Source organism: Lepisma saccharinum, chromosome 3 (genome assembly GCF_977018435.1).
Source record: "Lepisma saccharinum chromosome 3, izLepSacc3.1, whole genome shotgun sequence".
Taxonomy (NCBI): domain Eukaryota; kingdom Metazoa; phylum Arthropoda; class Insecta; order Zygentoma; family Lepismatidae; genus Lepisma; species Lepisma saccharinum.
The window spans coordinates 83436258-83457558 of record NC_139231.1 but is presented as its reverse complement, the minus strand read 5'-3'; the positions used below and the strand labels follow the sequence as shown (position 1 = coordinate 83457558).

At 38.8% G+C, this 21301-nt stretch overlaps 1 protein-coding gene across 1 annotated transcript in view; it reads right to left on the bottom strand.

The window, feature by feature from the left end:
• Positions 1 to 21065, bottom strand: part of LOC145985590 (uncharacterized) — an 84139-nt gene extending 63074 nt beyond the window's left edge. Inside the window, exons 1-5 of the mRNA XM_083119660.1 lie at positions 20980 to 21065; positions 18937 to 19008; positions 17285 to 17342; positions 15823 to 15950; positions 4326 to 4421 (exon numbers count right to left, since the gene is read on the bottom strand). Coding sequence (XP_082975786.1) covers positions 4326 to 4421; positions 15823 to 15950; positions 17285 to 17342; positions 18937 to 19008; positions 20980 to 21065 — 440 coding nt within the window. The remainder of the gene's footprint in view (positions 1 to 4325; positions 4422 to 15822; positions 15951 to 17284; positions 17343 to 18936; positions 19009 to 20979) is intronic.
• Positions 21066 to 21301: the final 236 nt, after the last annotated feature.

Genomic DNA, 21301 nt, shown 5'->3' with positions numbered 1-21301 from the left:
ACAGTATATCCAAGTGAAGTACTGTGAAACTGACATGCAGTTATACCATTATTGCTGACGAAAAGGGTGTGTAGGTATTAGAAATTTAACGCAAGGAATTTATAGAATTGCATTGTATAGTCACCTGATTTGGCTAACCACACATTAAAACAGGAACACTCTGTTAATAACAGCTTCTGAAAGTTTATATACGAGGGGTATCCTGAAAAAAGCTCCAATAGTGCCTATATGCAGCACAAATGGTCAGAGAGCGACACACACACATGCAGGCAGGAAGAAGTGGCATGTACAATACCTAGTCGTATCATAAATACTGACAGAAAGTTTGAGGCAGTGTGTACAACCGGTTTTCAAGGTCGCGGCCAACCTTCCTGTGCAAGAGGCTGGAGTGGGCCATTGCGAGATGAGCTGTCATAGAGGAAGTGTGTTCGTAAAAGTGTAGTTATGGAGTGGGGCGATTACGAAAATCGTGTGGCAGTAATAGCGCTTCATAAAGTGTGTCAAACAGCCCTCATGATATTCAGAACACTTAAAATGTTGAATATCAGCAAATCTTTTGTGTATCGGACCATCAAGCGATTCACGGAGACTAGGCCAGTTGATGATCGCCCAAGGCAAGGCCGCCCACGCAGCGTACGAACCAAAAAGTTAGTGCAAGCAGTGGCAGCCCGTATTCGGAGAAATCCTGTACGAAAGCAGGCAGTGCTTGCTCGTGAGCTGAACATTCCCAAAATGTCAGTGTCTCGTGTGTTAAGAAGTGACTTGGGGTTGAAGGCTTACCGGCGAAGTACAGGTCACTTCCTCAATGCACGTCTGAAAGAGCAGAGGGTGATAAAAGCAAAACGCCTCCTGCAGCGTTACGCCAACAATAGCCACAGGAAAATTCTTTTCACGGATGAAAAGATATTCAACATTGAGGAAACTTTCAATCGCCAAAATGACCGGGTGTATGCGTCAACATCCCACGAAGCTCAGGAGAAAGCCCCGAAGAACCAGAGGGGTCATCATCCGGCCTGTCATGGTTTGGTGGGGCGTGGCGTATGATGGCACCACCAAGCTGCATTTTTGTGAAAAAGGGGTGAAAACGTCAGCCAGAGTGTACGAAAATACTGTGTTGAATTCTGTTGTGAAGCCTTTGAGTGACACTTTGTTCAGGAACCAACACTGGACCTTCCAACAGGATTCCGCACCAGCCCATAAGGCACACTCTACCCAGGAGTGGCTCAAGAGCAATGTCCCAGACTTCATTGCTCCAGCTGATTGGCCTGCTAGCAGCCCTGACCTCAACCTGTTAGACTACAAATTGTGGTCAGTGCTTGAGGGCATGGTCTGTACGAGGAGGCATGCCAATATTGACAGTCTGAAACGGTCCCTGGTGAAGGCAGTGGCGACTTTCCCTACGAAGACAGTGCGTAATGCTGTAGATGAGTGGCCGCAGAGCCTTCAGGCCTGTGTGAAGGCCAAAGGTGGCCATTTTGAAAAATGATTGGTGTTATGTGTTCCTTAGACCTGTAAGTAACCTATACAATCAGGACATTAAGTATCTTTAACACTTTCGTCATAATTCACTTTCAATGTTGTGTCAGTATTTATGATATGACTAGGTAGCTGTAATCTGGTACAGTTGCAATGCAGCCATTTTAGGACAGCTCTAGGTTCAAGATTGCAGCTCTCATACAGTCTCCCATCGACTGCGATGTAGCCTACGTGTAGTAATCAGATTTTTGCATGCTCAGAATTTGGCACAGAGTCACCAGCAATTGTGTGAGGTGTGCAGACCGGACGTCGTGAGTGATAGTATGGTCAGACAATGGTGCAGACAATTCACGTAAGGCCAATCGAATGTGCAAAACCCCATACAGCTGAAGACATGCGGGCCATTTGCATTACTTCAGGTGAGAGATCTTGGACCACTCCCTGTACAGCCCTGCCTTGCATGTACCGACTTTCATCTTCATCTCTTTGTTTAACGGAAGAGGTTTCTGGAAGGACAAGGATTTGACAGTTACACTACGGAAGAGATAGTTCCAGTCTTTGCTGTCAGACACATATGCCATGGGCATACAAAATTTAGTGCTACGACAAATGCCAGAACAAAGGTGGTGATTATGCCAAAAATTAGGTGAGTCCTAAATTACAACTGATATTCTTGTTTTATTTATGCTTAATCAGTAGGGACCTTGATTTTTGTCTTTTTTTAATTCACGATTTTTTTTTACTATTTGGTGTTATTTTCCCCAAAATTCACATTTTCATTTTAGCGCATTTTCTGGCAAATATCTAAAATTATACCTTCATGGTGTTTTTAAACTACTGTTTCAAATTGTAAGTAACATGGCCTACACCTCTTCGTAAGAGTTCGGTATCTTTTTAAAAAATCGCAAAAAACGCCAACAATTAGGATTATTTCGAACGGGTGAAAAATGTGTCCAGACATCACTGCACATTCATAAACACAACTTCGCAGCAATTAACATTTTTCACGGTTTTAGCGTTTGCGAAAAATCAATGTCCTTACGACTTGGAAATTACTTTCTGGCCACCCCTCGTATAAATCATTAGATGGAAAGTGAAAATTTAGCAGGGCTGGCAGAGAAAAATTCTTGAAGAAAGTGATTTGCTTTTATGATTGAATGATTCGAGTAAATATAATATTAAAATATTTACATATTTATTATTAGTATTTTATTTCATAATATTGGACATTAACTTCACTCATTGAGAGATTAATAACCATTTCTCACGAGTTTAAACAGACAGGACAGAGTGGCGTTAATTTCATTGCAATACTAGTGTTGCAGTAAATTTGAGGTTGGGAGCATCAACTTGCCAATTTTTATAATGTTCACCAACGCAGATTTATGTTTCACTTTTTCGTGATAGTATTCAATATACATCCAGTTTTGTTGGATTCTTCTTGATATCTGAGAATAGTGCAATGTCATTATAAATGTATGTTAACTTTTGCGAAACCAGTAATACATCAGGATAATGAAAGAAAACCTTTGTAAGCACTGCTACATTAAATAAGGTGAAGTGAGCCAGAAGAGTACTAAAATTCCAGCAGCATATTTGCAGTCTAAACTTTTCTTGCTAATGCATGCGATTTTTGTTGGATGTTGCAGTCCGAAGACATCCAACAAATATCAATTCCATACGAGTGCCATGCATGCAATTTCTGTCGCATGTTGTAGTAAGATACTTTTGTCTGGTGGCGATATTCGACAAAAATCGTAAGTATCAATGGAGCCTATTTGTTTCCATGTTCCTTCAGTTTCTCCAACAAAATGCCTTACTACGACGTCCGACAAATATAAGGGGGCGCCACCCGCTCCCATCCCTTCCATCTGTTGACAGTTCTGTACCCTTACTACTCCCATACGGACAAGAAAAAATGATTATTCAATGCATTTTCCATGTAATATTTATCGGCTTAACACATTTTTCTGCCCCTCCCTCTCTCTCTCCTCATGCCATCACTGATTTCTGGCACCGTGGTTGTGTTGTGCATAAAAGGGGCCTAAAACTTGAAGCCAAAACTTAGCAACAAGATTTACTTTTACCGTGCAGTTTCCATAACGATATCTTAAAAAAAATTTAAAAAATCAATCAAGACAAAATTACCTGACTTTTTTTGACACCTCAAATTCCCTGACTTTTCGAGGTTTTCCAGGTCTGTTGCCACCCTGGTCACAGTACACAGACATCTTTCCAGAAAATTCATAATTAAATTGCGATCTTCACAAACATTTCTACTTTACATTTATTCATTATGTATGCTTTCTTAGTGACTTGATTTACCCAAACATATTGCTTTAGGGCAAATTCCAAAATCACACAAGTTATGGCATACCTAAACTCTATTTTCGAGTGATTCATGAAGTTTGTTCTCGTATGAAATTCACAGACTGGAAGGCATGTTTGTTTCTAGAAAACTGTCTGCTACTTGCAGACAATGTACATGAATGGTTGTTTCAAACAACAACGTATCTGGGAATAAAAGCAATTTGAAGCAACATGCACAAAATGGCTGTGCTCTAACTGTTCTTAAAATGTGATTAAAGGAAATAAGAACATCTTCAATAGAGTTTACTGATGACAGAAGTCTCCCACTGGATGCCACGAGGAAACTTTTCATAAACAAAACACTGCACCTGACGCTTTCAACTCGCATGTTTCTGAAGTAGGTAAAAATAACTGGTTTCACAGGGCTCAATTTGTGTTTCATTACGACTGGGGAATGTGCGCACAGAAAGGAGGATGGGGAAAAACAATCAACTAATGTTTCCATAATTTATGTAAAAGGAAAATAGCAAAGTCCTTACTGGCTGCTGCTCTCCTTAGAACTAGTTGAGTTGTTAGCTGGTTCCTCATATGTGTTGTGCCATTCAGTTACTTCATCTGCATGTATGCAGAATTCCCTGCAAGGAAAGAAAAACACAAGAATTATTACACAAACATTAGGGATGGACCAATACAAAATTGCTGCAGATATCCAATGTTCAATGCAAATGTTCAACAAAGACTGACTGGTTCCTTAATTAAAGCGACTACATTAAGTGCTGCATTAAAAAAAAAAACTCTGTAGACATTTGTATTTTAAACTCAGAAATGTTTATTTTTATAGTAACATAATTAAGCCTTGTTTCAATTTTAGAAAAACACAAACTGCTGAACAAGGCAGTTTCTATTTACATAAAAAACACTACACTATACATGTGAGTTTCCACCCTATACCAGGGTGTCCCTCAGACAAAGAAACTTTATTTTTTGTAATTTGTTTCTTAGTCTGAGGAAGACCCTCATATAGAATGGAAACATCACAAGTATAGTGTAGAGTTTCCTTCATAATTAAAAACTGCCTTGGTCAGCAGCTTTAATATATAGTATAACTTTATATTCAGAAAAAACTAAATTACAGACTATTTATAGAAACATTGGGTCAGTAAAATTAATTTCGCCAATACCAGTTGATACCAATGGAGTACAGATTAATTTGTCCATTTCTAATAATCAGTAAAGTACCGTATTTACTCGAGTACCCCTCGCCCTCGAATAAGCCACGCACCTGGATTTCAGAGAAGGGAAATGCAAATAAAAAAAATAATGACACTATTCAATCTTACACTTCCCTTAAAATTTCTTAATTTGCTTGTAAACAGTACTTCTGCATATGTTTTGTGCATTATACCTCTATTGAGTGATACCTTATTTATGTACAAAGAAGAAATAGCCCACATTAGCACAAATGTGGAATTTTATTTCAAATTACACACACAAAAAAAGAAGTCATATTTTGCACTTACAACCAGGGACCTGTAACGTAACACAATTCATTGGTATTGTCACCGTTCCGTGTTATTTTCATACCGGGTACCGCGTACCGGCCCAAGTGGCATGGACCAGTCCAAGGAAAATACCAGAACCACTTGGTAAGGCGAACAGTAACGCTTCTGCTGTACCCGAGAGAGCTTCGGGGATGACAGCTTTGGGTACACAGAGTGGAACGTTATTATACCCGTACCAGAAAGCATGGAGCTTATTCCTTCTCTGAATGCCGGTTCCGTTACAGTATGTACCTATCCTTAGAATCATACCGGTACAAAATCATGATGGGTATACCTGAAACTTTGGGATCGTCAAATCAAATGGGTATTGAATGGATCAGAAAATATATGAGTCACGTAACTCTTCATTTTAAAACTTTCATTGTCGAATTCATGAACATGTGCATGTTAATTCAACATGATTGTGGAAAACCGGAAGTTGATGAACACCATATTGAAAAATGTTACTTTTGAAGATAGAAATGTGAAATTCAGTTTGATGATAACTTATGCTAATTAGAGCATGGCAAATCAATATGTTTGTGGAAAACTGGAAGCTAATGGATGCCATATTGGAAAATACTACTTCTTAAAATAGAGAAGTGAAATTCAGTTTGATGGTAGCTTATGCCAATTAGAGCATGGCAAATCAAGATGATTGTGGAAAACCGGAAGTTGATGAACGCCATATTGAAAAATGTTACTTTTTAAGATAGAAATGTGAAATTCGGTTTGATGATAACTTATGCTAATTACAGCATGGCAAATTCACATGATTGTGGAAAACGTGAAGCTGATGGACGCATATTGAAAAATACTACTTTTTAAGATAGAGAAGTGAAATTCGGTTTGATGGTAACTTATGGTAATTAGTACATGACAAATCAGCATGATTGTGAAAAATGTTCATTTTGAAGGGTACTTTGTTGTTATTAATCTTTTTTTTTTTTTTTTTCATTTTTAGATGTGGAATTATGGTATGATTTAAGTGATACTCACACGGAACAGCCAAATCAAGAGTTTGGAATAGAAACGACCACTTCGAGGACTATCTGAACCTCTTTGATATGGATTAATGAGATTATATTTACGAATTTGTATTGTCACTTACAACATGGTATATTCGGACATATTTATCCAGTTCTAGATATTCACAAGGCATTCACTGAATATCCTGCATTCATATCCAGAGGTCTCCAGTATGTTATTCGAAAAGTGACACACGTTTTGATATCCTTGGAAAGATTCATTCACTACTAAGAGCTGCAACTCGTACATACTATGCTTATCAGGGATATCCATGTGAATGTATAACACTCTTTGGATGTGTAGATGTGTGGGTGTGTGTGTGTACGTCCTTCCGCCCGTACTTCTGTGCGGTTTGCGTGTGTGAAAGAGAGGTGGTGTACATGATATAGACATAATTGTGTACTGGATCTTTAAAATGAATAAATCTAATCCATGCATGTTCTTTTCCTGTGCAAAATATATGTAATAATTTTTTTGAGAATAAAGTTGACTTGCCATGCTCTAATTATTAGAGATCTGAGTGGGCGGGCATGACTCACTCCGTAATCCGGGATCCGTTAAATCACCGTGGCCCGTCTCAGGACCCAGCTCAGCTTGGATAAAACCAGGCTAGTGTCATCGCACTACGGTTGCTTGCTGGGAGGGATCCACTAGCATCGCAGCTGCAGGCGGGAGCAGCGAGTCCAGTCCATGCATGGTTCATTGGGATTAGTGACGTGGGTACCATTGTGCAGGCGACCGGTTCACCGTACACGGATTAGGCAGTTTTTCTTTGTTGTAGGTTTTCGTGCTTGTCTGTAGGTGTGACCATATTTTCTCGAAATAGTGCATACTACTAAATAAAATGGGTTGGAAATGTAATGGTTTGTACTTAGTTGTGCACTGTAAATATCTTCCTTACAAAAACATTTTTTCATATCTCATTGGTTTAATTGAGAGAAGAGGAAGGGGAGGTTCACGCCCATCCTGGAAACTGTAGGTATATTGGGAGAGGTCATACGTATAATTTCATGTTACTGAAATAATTATTAAGAGAGATCAGTGGTGGCGATTAGGATGGCGTGGGGGCCAGTTGCCTGCCCCCCACTGTTTGCCACTTTTCCTCCCGCGCTATTCTAAATCTTATCTATCAAGGGAAAGGGAAAGTCCCCCCTACAGTTTTGTAACCCAATCGCCGCCACTGAAAGAGATTGATAATTAAATACAAGTATGTTACAGGTTCGTTGAAGGAATGAAAATTTCAAAATTCAAGCAGTGCCCCTCATTGTAAAAAAGAGATTTATAAAGTGGTTGGCACGGCCGTGTGTGTGTGTATGTCTGTGCACACAATACATTTTTCTCCATGAAATAATTTCGGTACTCTTCATAAGAACACAAAGAGAATGAACTTCTATGAAGATCAGGGATGCTGAACATACTACAGCATAATGATAAATAATGCTGAACTTACGATAATGTATCTAATTTTTTTACCACCGACTTGGTAAGAAAGTTCCAGTACTACGTACTACCAGAAAATTAAAGCAGCATGTGTGTTGGAGGGGCAGACCTAGAAATTTATATTCCTGAGAAACACAAACTATGTGTTTCATTATTTCATTGTGAAACGTTTCTATGTGTTTCCACAATCTGACGTGGAAATCTCTGGAAAAAGCGAACGAAAACAAATCTGTGCAATTACCAAGTCGAAATGATTCAAGTCAACCAATGACAAGTTGGAGAGGAGGCGTGAGTGCAAGGGTAAAACGAGGCTGCAGTTACCAGCTCTTTGAAGTAATGGCAGCGGTGAGTTACTTTCTCGTATGAGTAACTGTAAATATAATTTAATTATTGTTTAGCGTAATATGTGTAAGTCAATAATTTAAAAATAAAACTAACTTTCCAAACACTGGATTACACTAATGTAAATAAGCTGAAACGTCACTATATGAGGAAGGGGATACACACATCCTAGTCAGCTTCTTCTCCCCAGAACACAGACAAATTAAACGTAGTAACAGACTTCTACACTAATAATTACTTTTTAAAGTACTCCTTACGTGTAACCTTACTATCTAATCTTTTTACATTAAATTTTGTGTTCAGAAAAATATATTTGTATTCTGGCTTTCCAGTACATCATTTAAAATTTGGTTAAATGGCTGCTAAACCTGGTCACGGAGCAACTAAAATCGGAATCACGAACCTTCCGACCATTTGTAAACAACCGTCTCACTTCGAGTAACGTATCACTCCGCGTCAGCTGTTCATTGATGGCGCGGTCATCATATGCTGTTGTTCACTCGCATTTCACCCGAATACGTTACATGAAAAAGAAACCAAAAAAAAAAACAACGTATTCCTATTTTTTATGACATCCCTACACATTGAAGCAAAATAAATTTCCTAAGTGTAAACAAATACGTGTTCTTGTTGAAGCTTGAAGTACAGGTATGAACATATTTTCGACTTCAAAAAATTCATTTATCTAACACTGGGTTAACGGGTCCCTCCTCCCCCTTTTCTCTCAGTATGAGGGGGCTAAAGTAAAACTAAGAGAGCGAGAGAGTCGATTCAGTAAATTCAAGCCTTTTCGTTTTATTGCTACCCCTTTCACCAAGCTATTGCCCAACATTGTTGACATGCAGAGAATTGTTTTCCTCCTTTGTCAATGTCCCGCCAGTTTTAGCAGAAACTAGACAAAGATAAGCCAAAAGATAAAAAATAGATTGTTCATCTCCGTTCATTTCTCTTTCTTGAGCACTGAAAAAAAGCGACAATAAGAACTCACATTATTTATGCAAGGGAAAAGTATTTATATACTTTAATCCGACGGGAGAGGTTCGATGCCCGTCAGATCTTCATCACAACTATCTTCCGATTCACTTTCCCCGTCATTAACTTGGATAATGAATCATTCCAAATTTAAATCATCTGCCAGGTTGTCCACTTCCCACAATTTCCGCTCTTCGGTTTCAATGACATGCCACACTGCGTCCGCCCAGTTACGCACTGAAATCTTAGACATGGCAATCTCAGTCAGTCTCTTGACCTCATCCAACTTGAAGGTCTTGTTGTTGCGTGCAACGTACCCTTTGACCTGAGCCCATATCATTTCAATGGGATTCAGGTTGCAATGGTAAGGTGGTAGACGCAACACTGTGTGCCCGGCTCTCTTCGCCATTTCGTCGACAACGTATTTGTCATAGCTTGGCTTCATACGCGAAACGTGATCCAAAAGTTCCGCCTTCAGCACGTCAGCTGGAAGTACAACACCTTTTTCGCTCAGCCAAGCTAATATGTCAGCCTTCTTCCAAGGAGTGGTTGGCAACTTTTCACATTTCACACTGTGATAGGGAACATTATCCAGCACAATAACACTGTTCGGGTCAAGTTTTGGCAGAACAGATGAAAACCACTCCTCAAAACCATCACCGTTCATTTCTTCGTGGTAGTCACCTGTAGTCTTGTACAAAAATTAGCTGTGCACCGCCCACGAACCCACTTCCACTTCCAACATGAACAATGATGAGCCTCTTGCCTTTTCCTGCCGGTTGCTTTATTCCGGTTGACAGTCCTTCGAGAAAAGCTTTCTTCCTGGAGGTGACAGTGCTATCGTGCCACGCCTTGCTCACAGTGTGTCCTGCGTTTACCCACGTCTCATCCAAGTAATAAATGTTCTTACCTTGCTTTCGCAGTTCTCTGATGGACGGGAGGTATTTTCGGCGCCAAACAACAATATCGTCTCTGTCGATGAGTGCTGTCTGCCGACTTTGCTTCCCATAAACGAACCCAATGTCCAACAAGAGGTGATTGAACGTGGACGCACTAAAATTGGGGAGATCCTCATCGTTATTAACATCCGCCAATAACTTCTGCACGGTGGGTAGTTCTTGATTAAAAAAATAGGAATGCACTTTGCGCTGTATTGCGGTTATTTCAAAATCGGTATACTTGTTCACATGAGCAACAACGTTGTGTTTCTTCCCGGGAGTCACAATTTCACCGGTCGTTTTCCGTTCTTTCAACGCACCGAAAACAGAAGACACTGACACACCACTGCACTCGGACACGAACTTCACCACCTCCTCACTGGTTTCTCACGATGCCACCTACAGAACGTTGAATAAACGTTCAGAACAATCTGCTTCTCGCCACTTTTCAACGGCTGTCCTTGCAGATGTTTCTGAAAGAAACTTGGAGAACACGGAGACCTTCCTGCACGCATAGAAGTCGCCATTTTCGAAACTGGCGCTACTTTCTTCCTGCTCACGTGATCAGTTGTAATTTATACAATCATCACGTATTATTATTATAAGCAGAATCCTTTAATGAAAAGCTATTTTAAAATGCAAATTCTGGGATAATTTACACAATTTTCTTGCATTGGCAAGCTTTTACAAAACGGACTATATGCGGCAGAAGAAATCCACTATTAGGTTGTTGCCAACCCCAATATCTTCGCACTATGTCGGTGTGGAAACTGAAGTGGTGTGGCAAAAATGTCGGCACATGATAATTTGATTTCACGATGTCAGTGAGGGTGCTGTGGGGTGAAGGGACACAGATGGGCTGACCATAGCTGTAAGACTTGTGGGGGTGAAGGAGGGCGAGGGCAGACAGTGAGGGTGAGATGAGGGCAAGACGTGAGAGGGGTATGGGTGGAGGTTGATTTAAAATGAACACCTTTGCTCTAGAAAGAAGAAAAACATGGTAAATTAAAAAAAAAACCTGCAAATATGCATTTTATTTTATATTTTGGGTGCAATGTGACTGCCTCCTACCCCCACTTTTCTATAAAGTGACAATGCTTCATTGAGTTGCCATTTTAGTTTCCCTCGGCATTTTTGCTGCTTAACCCAGAATTTTAGATAGAGATGAAAAGGGCATACGAGTGTTTTGGGATAGCATAACTTTAGAGAGTCTGGAGCATGTTGTAATGTGTGACATTGAGGTGTAGATCCCCCACACTGTGACACGCACTTTATGTCATTAGTTACCGAGATGATGAATACGATTCAAGAACTTAGTTAATCAAATTACATCTATCAGCTTACTTATGTGCAATAGTAATAATAAATCATAACACTTTCAAACCCCAATGAATTTAATCAATAAACAGCTGTTTTAAAAACGTCATTTATCTCAATGTGTCATCACATTCCCTAGCAAAGGTTATTTCTAGCATAAGACAACAGAAGAAGAATCATTTGGTACTGAACTGTCACACCCGGTAGGGAATAAGATCATGGACGTCCGCAGGATTTTTTTTTCCAGGGAGGGGCAAGGAAGGTATTTTTTCCAGGGGGGCAAACAAGGCACATTTTCCCCAATAGTAGTGTTGTTCCCTCAAAAAACATTGCTTAAATTTGAATTTATCATGTTCGTGCAATAATTAACACACATTATTGTGGCTGAAACTAAATTGTATGTGAAAAATATATAATTTTTGGTTGGCTTTCATTTTCCAGGAGGGCCAGGGCCCCCCTTTCCGGACGCCCATGGATAAGATATACATTTTGTTCTTTATTTTTTACATTTAAGACTTTATCTTCCACATTTGGCTAATCGTTTCTTCTTGCACTCAGCCACCGAGCAGCCAAGATGTATATTTAATTGTTCTTTTTAAGCTACATATTAAATTAACTCCCTACAAGTGATAGGGCCTCCTTAAGTGAAACATTGCTATAACGCGTCTGTTGACAAATAGAACGTCTCTGCACCTTGTAGGCTACGTAGATAATTGTATTGTCATAAGTTGGCAACACTGTTATGATACACATGCTTTTGTTTACAGAAGGTCTTAAGTTCTATGATTCTCACTTTAGTGACGTATTTTGTCTGCTTGTTGCAGTGTTTCTGAAACTTTGTGAGACCACAGCCCAGTACATTTATTTCTTACAAGTTGATGCCATGAACCAAAAAATGTCACTTATAAATACATTCCTGATCTTTTCAACTTTATATGTACATTAATATGCACCCTTAATTAATATTAAGTATTAATATATAAACTATGACAATCATAAAGAGTTCAAATATGTATAGACTTCCTGTAAAATATAAAATTAGATTTAAATTAGTTGTCAACCCCTGGGTGCAAAGGACCTTTTCAGCCTGCTGGTTGAGAAACACTGGCACTAAAACTGAAGCAGAAGCAAATACGCGGACATATCAAAAGGTTTCGAGACTAGTTCTGTAACATACCAACAGATGGCAGCGCAAAGCTGCACAGGCCTGTTACAGAACAAGTCTCGAAACTTTTTGATACGTCCTCTTAAGATTGGCTGCAAATGGAAAAAAGAAAATCTATTAAAAAATCTGGCTAATTTGGACTAGACCTACAGATTGAAATGAGATCTGAAGCACTCTGCCTCCACTGAGGATTGAACCTCAGACACCTTCTTATTACCTATCGAAAATCCAGCCTTTTTCCAACAACAGACATGAAAATTGTTCTCTGTGATTTACAGGTTAAATTAAATTTTAATCTCTGATAAAGTAGCAAACAATCTTTTAAAGTATAGAGAGCATTCAGACCGAAGCAACTCATGACAGTGGGGAACAGGGGTGGGGGTCACATTGAAGTGACAAATGACATTAGCCCCTTCCGCCTATAAGCATGCACTCACCACACATGCACAAAAAAAGAAACAAGACCGAGATGACATGATGCGTGCCATTGAAGGAGCTTTCAGACTGAAGTCACAGGTGACAATCGACAGTCTCCTTCAGTATAAAGCAACAAAACATTCACCATGCATGCAAGACAACAGACCGAAGTAGCACGATGCACACCAACGAGAAAACAGTGTAGTCCGAGCAACATGCAAGTGACACGATTGGCTCGTTGTCGCACTTTGGTTGAAAAGTTTGAATGGATTACTGAGGCCCTGCTTCTAAGGAACACATGTAACTTGTTGCATCTGTCTGAAAGGTCTATGAGAAAACGGTACAGGACAAGTGACAAGCGACACTTGCAGCTTATGTTGCTTTGATTCGAAAGGTTGCATTTACTTCTAAGGGTTGGTTTCCAAGAGCCATGTGTCACTTCCATCTCAAAGCTTCAATAAATAGGATATATATACACATTCACATAATACGTATACTTCTGCATGTGTGTTGTGAACAGTAAAGATTTTTAATTGCCCAGAAACATCGAATATATTAATGCAAGGGTCATTCAAGGTTGCCCGGGACTTTTATTATTTCTGAGGAGGAAATAGGTAGCAGAAGAAACACCAAACTATGTCAGTTTTTCAAAGTATTCTCCGTGCACGCCGAGGCACCGTTGCCATTGCTCTGGCAGCTCCCGAATTCCTTTGGCGGAGGACATCACTCCGCAGTGCTTCGTCTGTCGTGAATTTCTTCCCTCCCAGATGTCCTTTAAGGGGTGCAAACAAATGATAATCACTGGGGGCTAAATCCAGACTGTAGGGGGGATGGGGCAGAACTTCCCAGCGCATGTTGGCCAGAGTTGTTGTTGTCACATTGGCCGTGTGAGGGCGGGCATTGTCGTTGAGAAGAATGACATTTCCAGACAACATCCCAGGTCTTTTCTTGCGAATGGACTTTCGTACAGCACCACTCAACAATGTGGAGTAATACTGGGCATTAATCGTGCTCCCTTTGTCCAGAAAATCCACATGGATAACGCCCTTCATGTCCCAGAAGACACTTGCCATGATCTTTCCAGTGGACGGCTGCGTTTTGCTTTTCTTGGGGGGACGGGGAACCTTTATGCCACCACTCCATGCTGCGTCTCTTGGTCTCTTGGGTTGAATTGTGCAACCATGTTTCATCACACGTGATGATGGATTGCAACAATTCATCACTTTCTGCTCGAAACCGATTCAGAAGCTGTTCACAGACCGTCCTGCGTGTCCACTTCTGATCGAATGTCAGCTGGCGGGGAACCCACCTTGCACAGATTTTGCGAAAGCGTAAATGGTCGTGAATGATTTTCTCAACACTCCCGACACTGATATTCACCTTGGCAGCAATATCCCGCACTGTTACTCGCCGGTTCTCAAGAATCATTTGCTCAACACGTGCGATATTCACTGGTGTGACTGCAGTCGGGCAAATGTGTCCATGCGCTTCATTTGTCACCAGCTCCCGTCCTTCGCGAAACTGCTCACACCAATCGTACACTCTTGTCCGCGACATCGTTTGTTCACCATACTGTGCTTGCAATCGTCTGAAAATCTCAGCTGGTTTCACTTTCTCCTTCACGAGAAATTTGATTACACACCGCTGCTCCACAGCCACAGACACACTGCTTGCTGCCATGTTCGCTGCAACTGCTGCGCATGCGCAAAATACGTCATGCCGGGCGCTAGTTACTCGCGAAGGAATACATTACGTCACCCGCACGTTTCATCATGATCCGGCTATTCATCGATTTTTTACGTACGAAAATCCCGGTCAACCTTGAACGACCCTTGTATTAACATTTGTTTCATATTTTATGACATCAACATTTAAATTGAGACACAAACATGTAACAGCTTGTTTTAAGTCAATTTCATGGTCAGATGTGCTCGTCAGGACTACACGTTTAGTTTTAACCCTAGCTTACCCATGCCATACAAGAAACTTACATACCTGGGGCAGCTCACAGGGCCACACTTTTCATTTATCACTTAAATTCAAGAAACCATTTTATTATTGAATTACAGCTTCCTTTGCTGATTACATATGTGCAGTAATTGATTAATTATAATAATCACAAAAATTACTATCAATAATAAAAAAAATAATAACCAATTATTGCACGAGTCTCTGACACATATTTTATCATTCACAAACTCACAAAATCCATAATATTTTTTTATTAATGCTTTTTTGTTTGTAGAAGTGTAGTTGTTTATTAAATATAATAATTACACTAAATACCATCATTACCAACCAATTGTACACTATCACCGGCATGAGTGTATTGAATGAGCTGCATTCAAATTTGGTGCCTGATATGCCCACCAAATGCATTTTGCCTCCTAATTACATTACATTTATGTCTTTTTATGAACAAAAGTAGTACCGAAATATTAGGAACATCCTAGGGAACAATGTAATTTATTTTCAAACAGTTAAAAATCTAAAAAAAAAGGGGCGGTGGACCTGCAAGCCCGCTCCCCCGTTGGTAAGCTAGTGTTAAAATTGTATCTGAAACACTATGCAGTAGGTGCCCACTGGAATTGGCCAACATCTCTCTCTTGGCTGCTACATCATGTAATTTTTTTTAGCTAGTTGTAAAATATGCCACTACAAACCTGTAAACTCATAACAGTAACTTCAAGTGAAATACATTAGCTGTAAGTAGTAAAAAGCCAAAATTTCATTCCCCCCTCCCCAAAAGCAGGTTTTTAAGCAACTTGAGCCCTGAAAAATATTAAGTAAATAGTTCACACACTTTTGACAAACACAATCTAAGAACTATGTACAACAATTACGGAAAATATACTAAAAAAATGTCTTCACATACTTTATTAGATTGGTATCGGCAAAACTGACTCTTCTCGTACGTGTGACTGTTCTTTCCTCCTCACTAACGTTCAAGTCAAGATCCTGCAAAGGTTTTCTTGAAGGCGACAATCGAGGCTGCTTGAGAATCTGAAATAGTTAGAATGGTAACTTTTCATTTGTCTTCAAGATGCCAAGATTAAAGAAAAGAGAACAGCAAAGTTAAACTTGATAGAGGTCTATCAAAGAAAATATGGGCAACTGGTATTTCCAATATATTCATATGTAGTTTGCAGACCATTACACTGCCTAACACTCTTGTCTTTAATAGCAAGTCATTTTGATCTTAATGTCTTATCTATTCTTTAAAAATAGTTAAGATATTAAATTATGTTCAAATGTCATGGAACAGACCTAGATGAGATTTTATAGAAGTAAAAAAAAATCCCTTTTGTTTAGAAAGAAACCTATGTATTGAAAACTGAAATAGGTAAAAAGAGATATGAAACACAATGTAAGCTTCATTTCAGTTCACAGCCACACAAAAATATCTTGACCCTTAAATGCCGATATGAGGCAATGGGTGTCCCAAAAGGTATTTACACCAAAGTTAGCATGAGACATAATTTAATATGTAACTTTTCTTCTAATTATATTTAATGAAATAAGGAAATGATGAGATCGAAAAACAATGGTAACCAACAAATCTTTAAAACAGAATCATTATGCTATCAGAGGATGTAGACGTAAGGAAATAATTAAGGAATGTGCTGGTAGTGACAGTGACAATAATACATGTGACAGATGGTGGCAACATCTCCAGGAACCTGTGTTTCAGATCTACCATCGTATCTGAAACCCTGATATGGAAGCAGTGATGCTGGTTTAAGTCATGGGGAAGTCTGTAAGTTGCATATTTTCCAAGGTTTTAGAAAGTTTGGTGCTAGTGTACCTGCGAGTGCTACTGAGATTTTGGCCTAAGTTGTAATTATTCTCACAGTTCCCACAGGCATCACAAAATGAAATTAATGGCAAAGAGAGGTAACATAACAATGCACAATATATATTCCCCCCAAATTAAAATCTACACTGCATGTCAAGTTCAAGGTCAGAGGTTGCATTACATGAAATGCATGTTGCCAATTTTTATAAGAAAAGAGTTACTATTGTTTCAAAACAGGTCCAATATTATATTTCTGCTTTTGACGGAACAAAAGTTATATTTACTTTTTGTTCAGCATGCACACTGAAATATACAATCATTAAAAGCTAGCATCACTGTTGCTCAAAGCCCATCAGTAAAGGAGCTTTAAAACATTGCACATGCACTTAACTTTACATTGCTCACCAACTCATTAATTTAATAAATTTTGGATGGGTGTTACTTGGCACTGAGTAACACACATGTTGTATCCTAAATAGAACTCTTAAAACAATAGGAAAAAAGATTCCACAAACTTGCGACTTCCACGTTTGTGACTTACAGATGATCTTCTTTTGCTGCTCTTTTCAGGATTCATTATAGGTGACGGAAGAGACATGCTGAAAGTATAATACAGCAATTTTGAATAAGTTATCATTTAAATAGCCTCATCCTGCAATAAATTGATAATCATAACTTCACAATAATGAATATTCTCAAGCATGTAAGCACAAAAATTGACTATAACATACACAATTTAAAACAGGTAAAAACTCGCCTATCCTACCCAGTTGTAATGAAATAGCGGCTCCCCAAAAAATGAAATGAAAACGATTCTACACAAAATAAAACTAACAACAGATCATATTACTGGAATTCCTTTACTCTTAACTAGCGTTGTGGGTCCATTGGACAATTCGAATTTTGCAACGCTTGTTTACACCAGTGTATGCACTGCATTACACATGCATTTCAGTACCAGTTGGCTGAAGGGCATGCAAGTGGTCAGACAGGTTTTTCTCGCTACTGCAAGGTTGAGCTTTGAGACTCGCATGGGTCCAGTGGACCCACGACACCAGTAAAGTTACTTTAGAAAAAAAAAATACTCTCACCTTATTTCATTAAAAACATGAAAACTAATGGGCTTACTGTGGTTGGCACTTTCAGGACCAAGAAGTAGAATCATCTTGCTCGGGTTTACCACAGTTAGTCAAGTTATGTAAGCAAGAAAAAGAAATCTGAGATTCTCCTTTCATTTATGAATGAGAGCAATAATATCGACTATGCAACCAAAAAGCAAGAAGTAATTCTATATTATAATGGAACAAAAGGTGGTGTAGACTCTGTAGACCAGCAGTGTTCAGCATACACAAATGCTTACATATATGTAATATGTGAAGTACGTAAGTTCCTTAAATTTGAACATGTGTCATTTTTGCATAGAGTTGATTTTCATTTTGTTTTCAAAATTAAAGACTTCATCGTTATAAGTTTTAAAAAAAAATTGTATTTTGTTTCTAAAGTCATGTTTATAATTTTTTAAAGACATTTCGGTACTTGTTTACTCTCCTTCGGACAGATTTCGTACATAGCCTACGAACCATTTCTGGTAAGGTTGGTTAGGTAGGGTCACGTATAGGATACAATAGTTAAAAATTGGTTCCGAAAAAAATATTCGTAGATCCACACACCATTGTCGCATAGCCCACGAACCATTGACGCATAGCCCCACAGGTGTCCGAAGGATAGTAAACATTTACCGAAATTTCTTAAACACACTAATTAGTACAAAGATGTTTAACATACATTCTAATAAGGATCTATGTAAGACTGGTTGCAAGTTCATATTAATATGTTTTATTAAAATTAAGTAAATGAGGTTCCAAACATTAAATTGATATTTTAAAATTATTCTCAAAATCAATGAGTTGAACCCTACATCAGTCGCCTCTGGAAAACTAACAAGATCGGTCCCGCTGTATCTGTGAAATACTAATAAGGTTTTACTAACATATTCACGATTACTTTTTAATTTTTACCTTATTTTATTTTAGTACTACATGTAATGATTCTTAAGTATGTTAAAAACATTGCTTTACCACTACATATGCTATTTATTGTCACCATACAACAAATTTATTTATGTGTGTCACTTTGCCGTCCATCGCAATCGCCATCACATTCCAGTTCAGTTTCCAAATTGCCTCCTCTTACCTCTGCATTATCACAATCAGCAACAGACCATTATCACTGACGACATCGTATTCATTGCATTCACCATCACTGCTGCAGAGCATCAAAAAAATTAATTCAGCATTTTCTGGATCCTAACAGTAAACTCTACAAGCTACAATTTACCCAAACGAGATAGGTCACTCTGAATCTCACCGAAACAAACAGCCAGATAATCCCAGACACGAAGGAGCAGCAGGTGGTAACTATGGTCATCTGTATTCAAAGAGGGACACAGCTACTGAGAAGCTTCTAACTGCACGTCTAATAGTTTTAGAAAATAAACAATTTTAGTCTCGTGTATCTCACAGATATAGTGTGACCGATAGAAGGTTAATTTTATTAGCCTTTCAAAAATAAGGTTCCAGTGGACCCAAGACATTGGTAAATGCAATATTTCTTCACAAGAATAGTTAAGGGTTAAATTAGTAAAAAAAATCTAGTTATTTCAGCCACGAAATAAACATGTCTATTTGTCCACTTGTGATTATGAAATGACTAACTAAAATTTTACATTATTTGATTACATGTATTCATAGTATTATCCCCTCATAAAGACTGTAGGTTTCTTCATAGAGAAACTATCATAAATAGCAACAAACGCAACCAACGAAAACAAGAATTTTCAGGACAGTGCAAGATACTAAAAATTCATTGCTAATTTTTGACTTAGTACTTCTGTCTGTTCAACCCTTCATGCGAGTAGGTAGCGGCGTTATGTTTTTATATAACTACTTCAGTTTTCCAATAGACCATCAACGTCGTAATACAAATGCTTTGTTTACTGTCACAACGAAATTAATATCACCATACAACAAAGTACGTACAATGATTATAGTAGCTATATTGACAAACAATAAGAATAACTACCAAGTCCGCAAATGGAACTTCTGAAAAGAAAAAAAAAAACGCATCGAACAACTTTAAAACAGAAATGTTACAATGTTACACAAATTCTAAGCAAGTCGTGCACCTGATTTCATGGATATCCTTTTAAAGATGATTTGCCGTTGAAAGTTCTAGTAAAGTGTTTTTTCACAATTCGTGAATAAGCCCCAAAACAACACTATCTTCCACATATATGTATGATTTAATTATTTTCAAATGTATTTAACGATCAGAGGCCGACAACGAAGCGCGCTTTGCACATTAAAACAAAAGTCCGTTAGCCAATGTTACCAGATAATATGCAAAAATTACCTAACAGAACGGAGTGACAGTGGTCCCGAAAAGTCGTCATCGGGATAGGGGGGAAATTGTTGTCCTCCCGATCCCGACTTCGGGAAAACTTTTCATGATCCCGAACAGTCGGGAAATTTCAAATGGTGTTAAATTGGTTATTACTCGCCGAAGAAAAAAGAAACATAGCGCAGGATTTTTCCAGGGAAGGACAAGCAAAGCATGGGCGTCCGGAAGGAGGGGCAAGGGGGCCACGGCTCCCCCTGGAAAATGAATGTGTACATAAAAATTATATATTTCACACATAATTGCATTTCAATCACAGTAATTTACGTTATTATAAATTCGTTGAAGAAATATGATAATTTCAGACTGAAATAGTGTTTTTGAGAGGGGATCACTATTTTGGAGGAAAATATGTGTCCTTTGCCCCCCTGGAAAAAATTACCTTGCCTGCCCCTTCCTGGAAAATATCTTGCGGACGTCCATGATGGAAAGTATTTTTTCGCGCGGGGGCAAAAAAAAATCACATTTCCCCCACATAATAGTATTGTCCCCTCAAAACGATTGATTCAGTTTAAAGTTATCATGTTCCTGCAACGACATTACAGCAATCAACATATATTAATGTGACTGAAATGAAATTGTGTGAAATGTGTACATTTTTGGCTGACTTTAATTTTCCAGAGGGCACCCTTCTTCCGGACGTCCATGATGCAGAAGACCATAACCGTCTTGCAGTTGAAGTGCATTTCGATGAATTCTTCGGGGGATCCCTAATTGTATGCAACCACGCGGCACAAATTCAGGTTGCTCGAATTATCACTCTTGACAAAAGCTGTTTACAATGCTTGAATTGCACGTGGGGAAGGGAGGAAAGCATCCATAGTTTGGATCAGCATCCACCAACCAGTGATTGTCTCACTCTCCATGTTGATCCCTACAAGAAGGGCCGGACTGGGACCGCCGACAGTGATGTGCCGTAGACTATAAGTTTACGTCTACGTGCGTTGTCTACACGTAATCTACGCGTAGATTACATTGGGTTGTAGTTTACATAGACTACGTAGACAATCTAAAGTGCATTAAAATTAATTTTTAAGGGTTTGATGAAAGGAAAGTGACATTTTCAACTATATTGGTTCCTAACGAACTGAAAAGAATCATA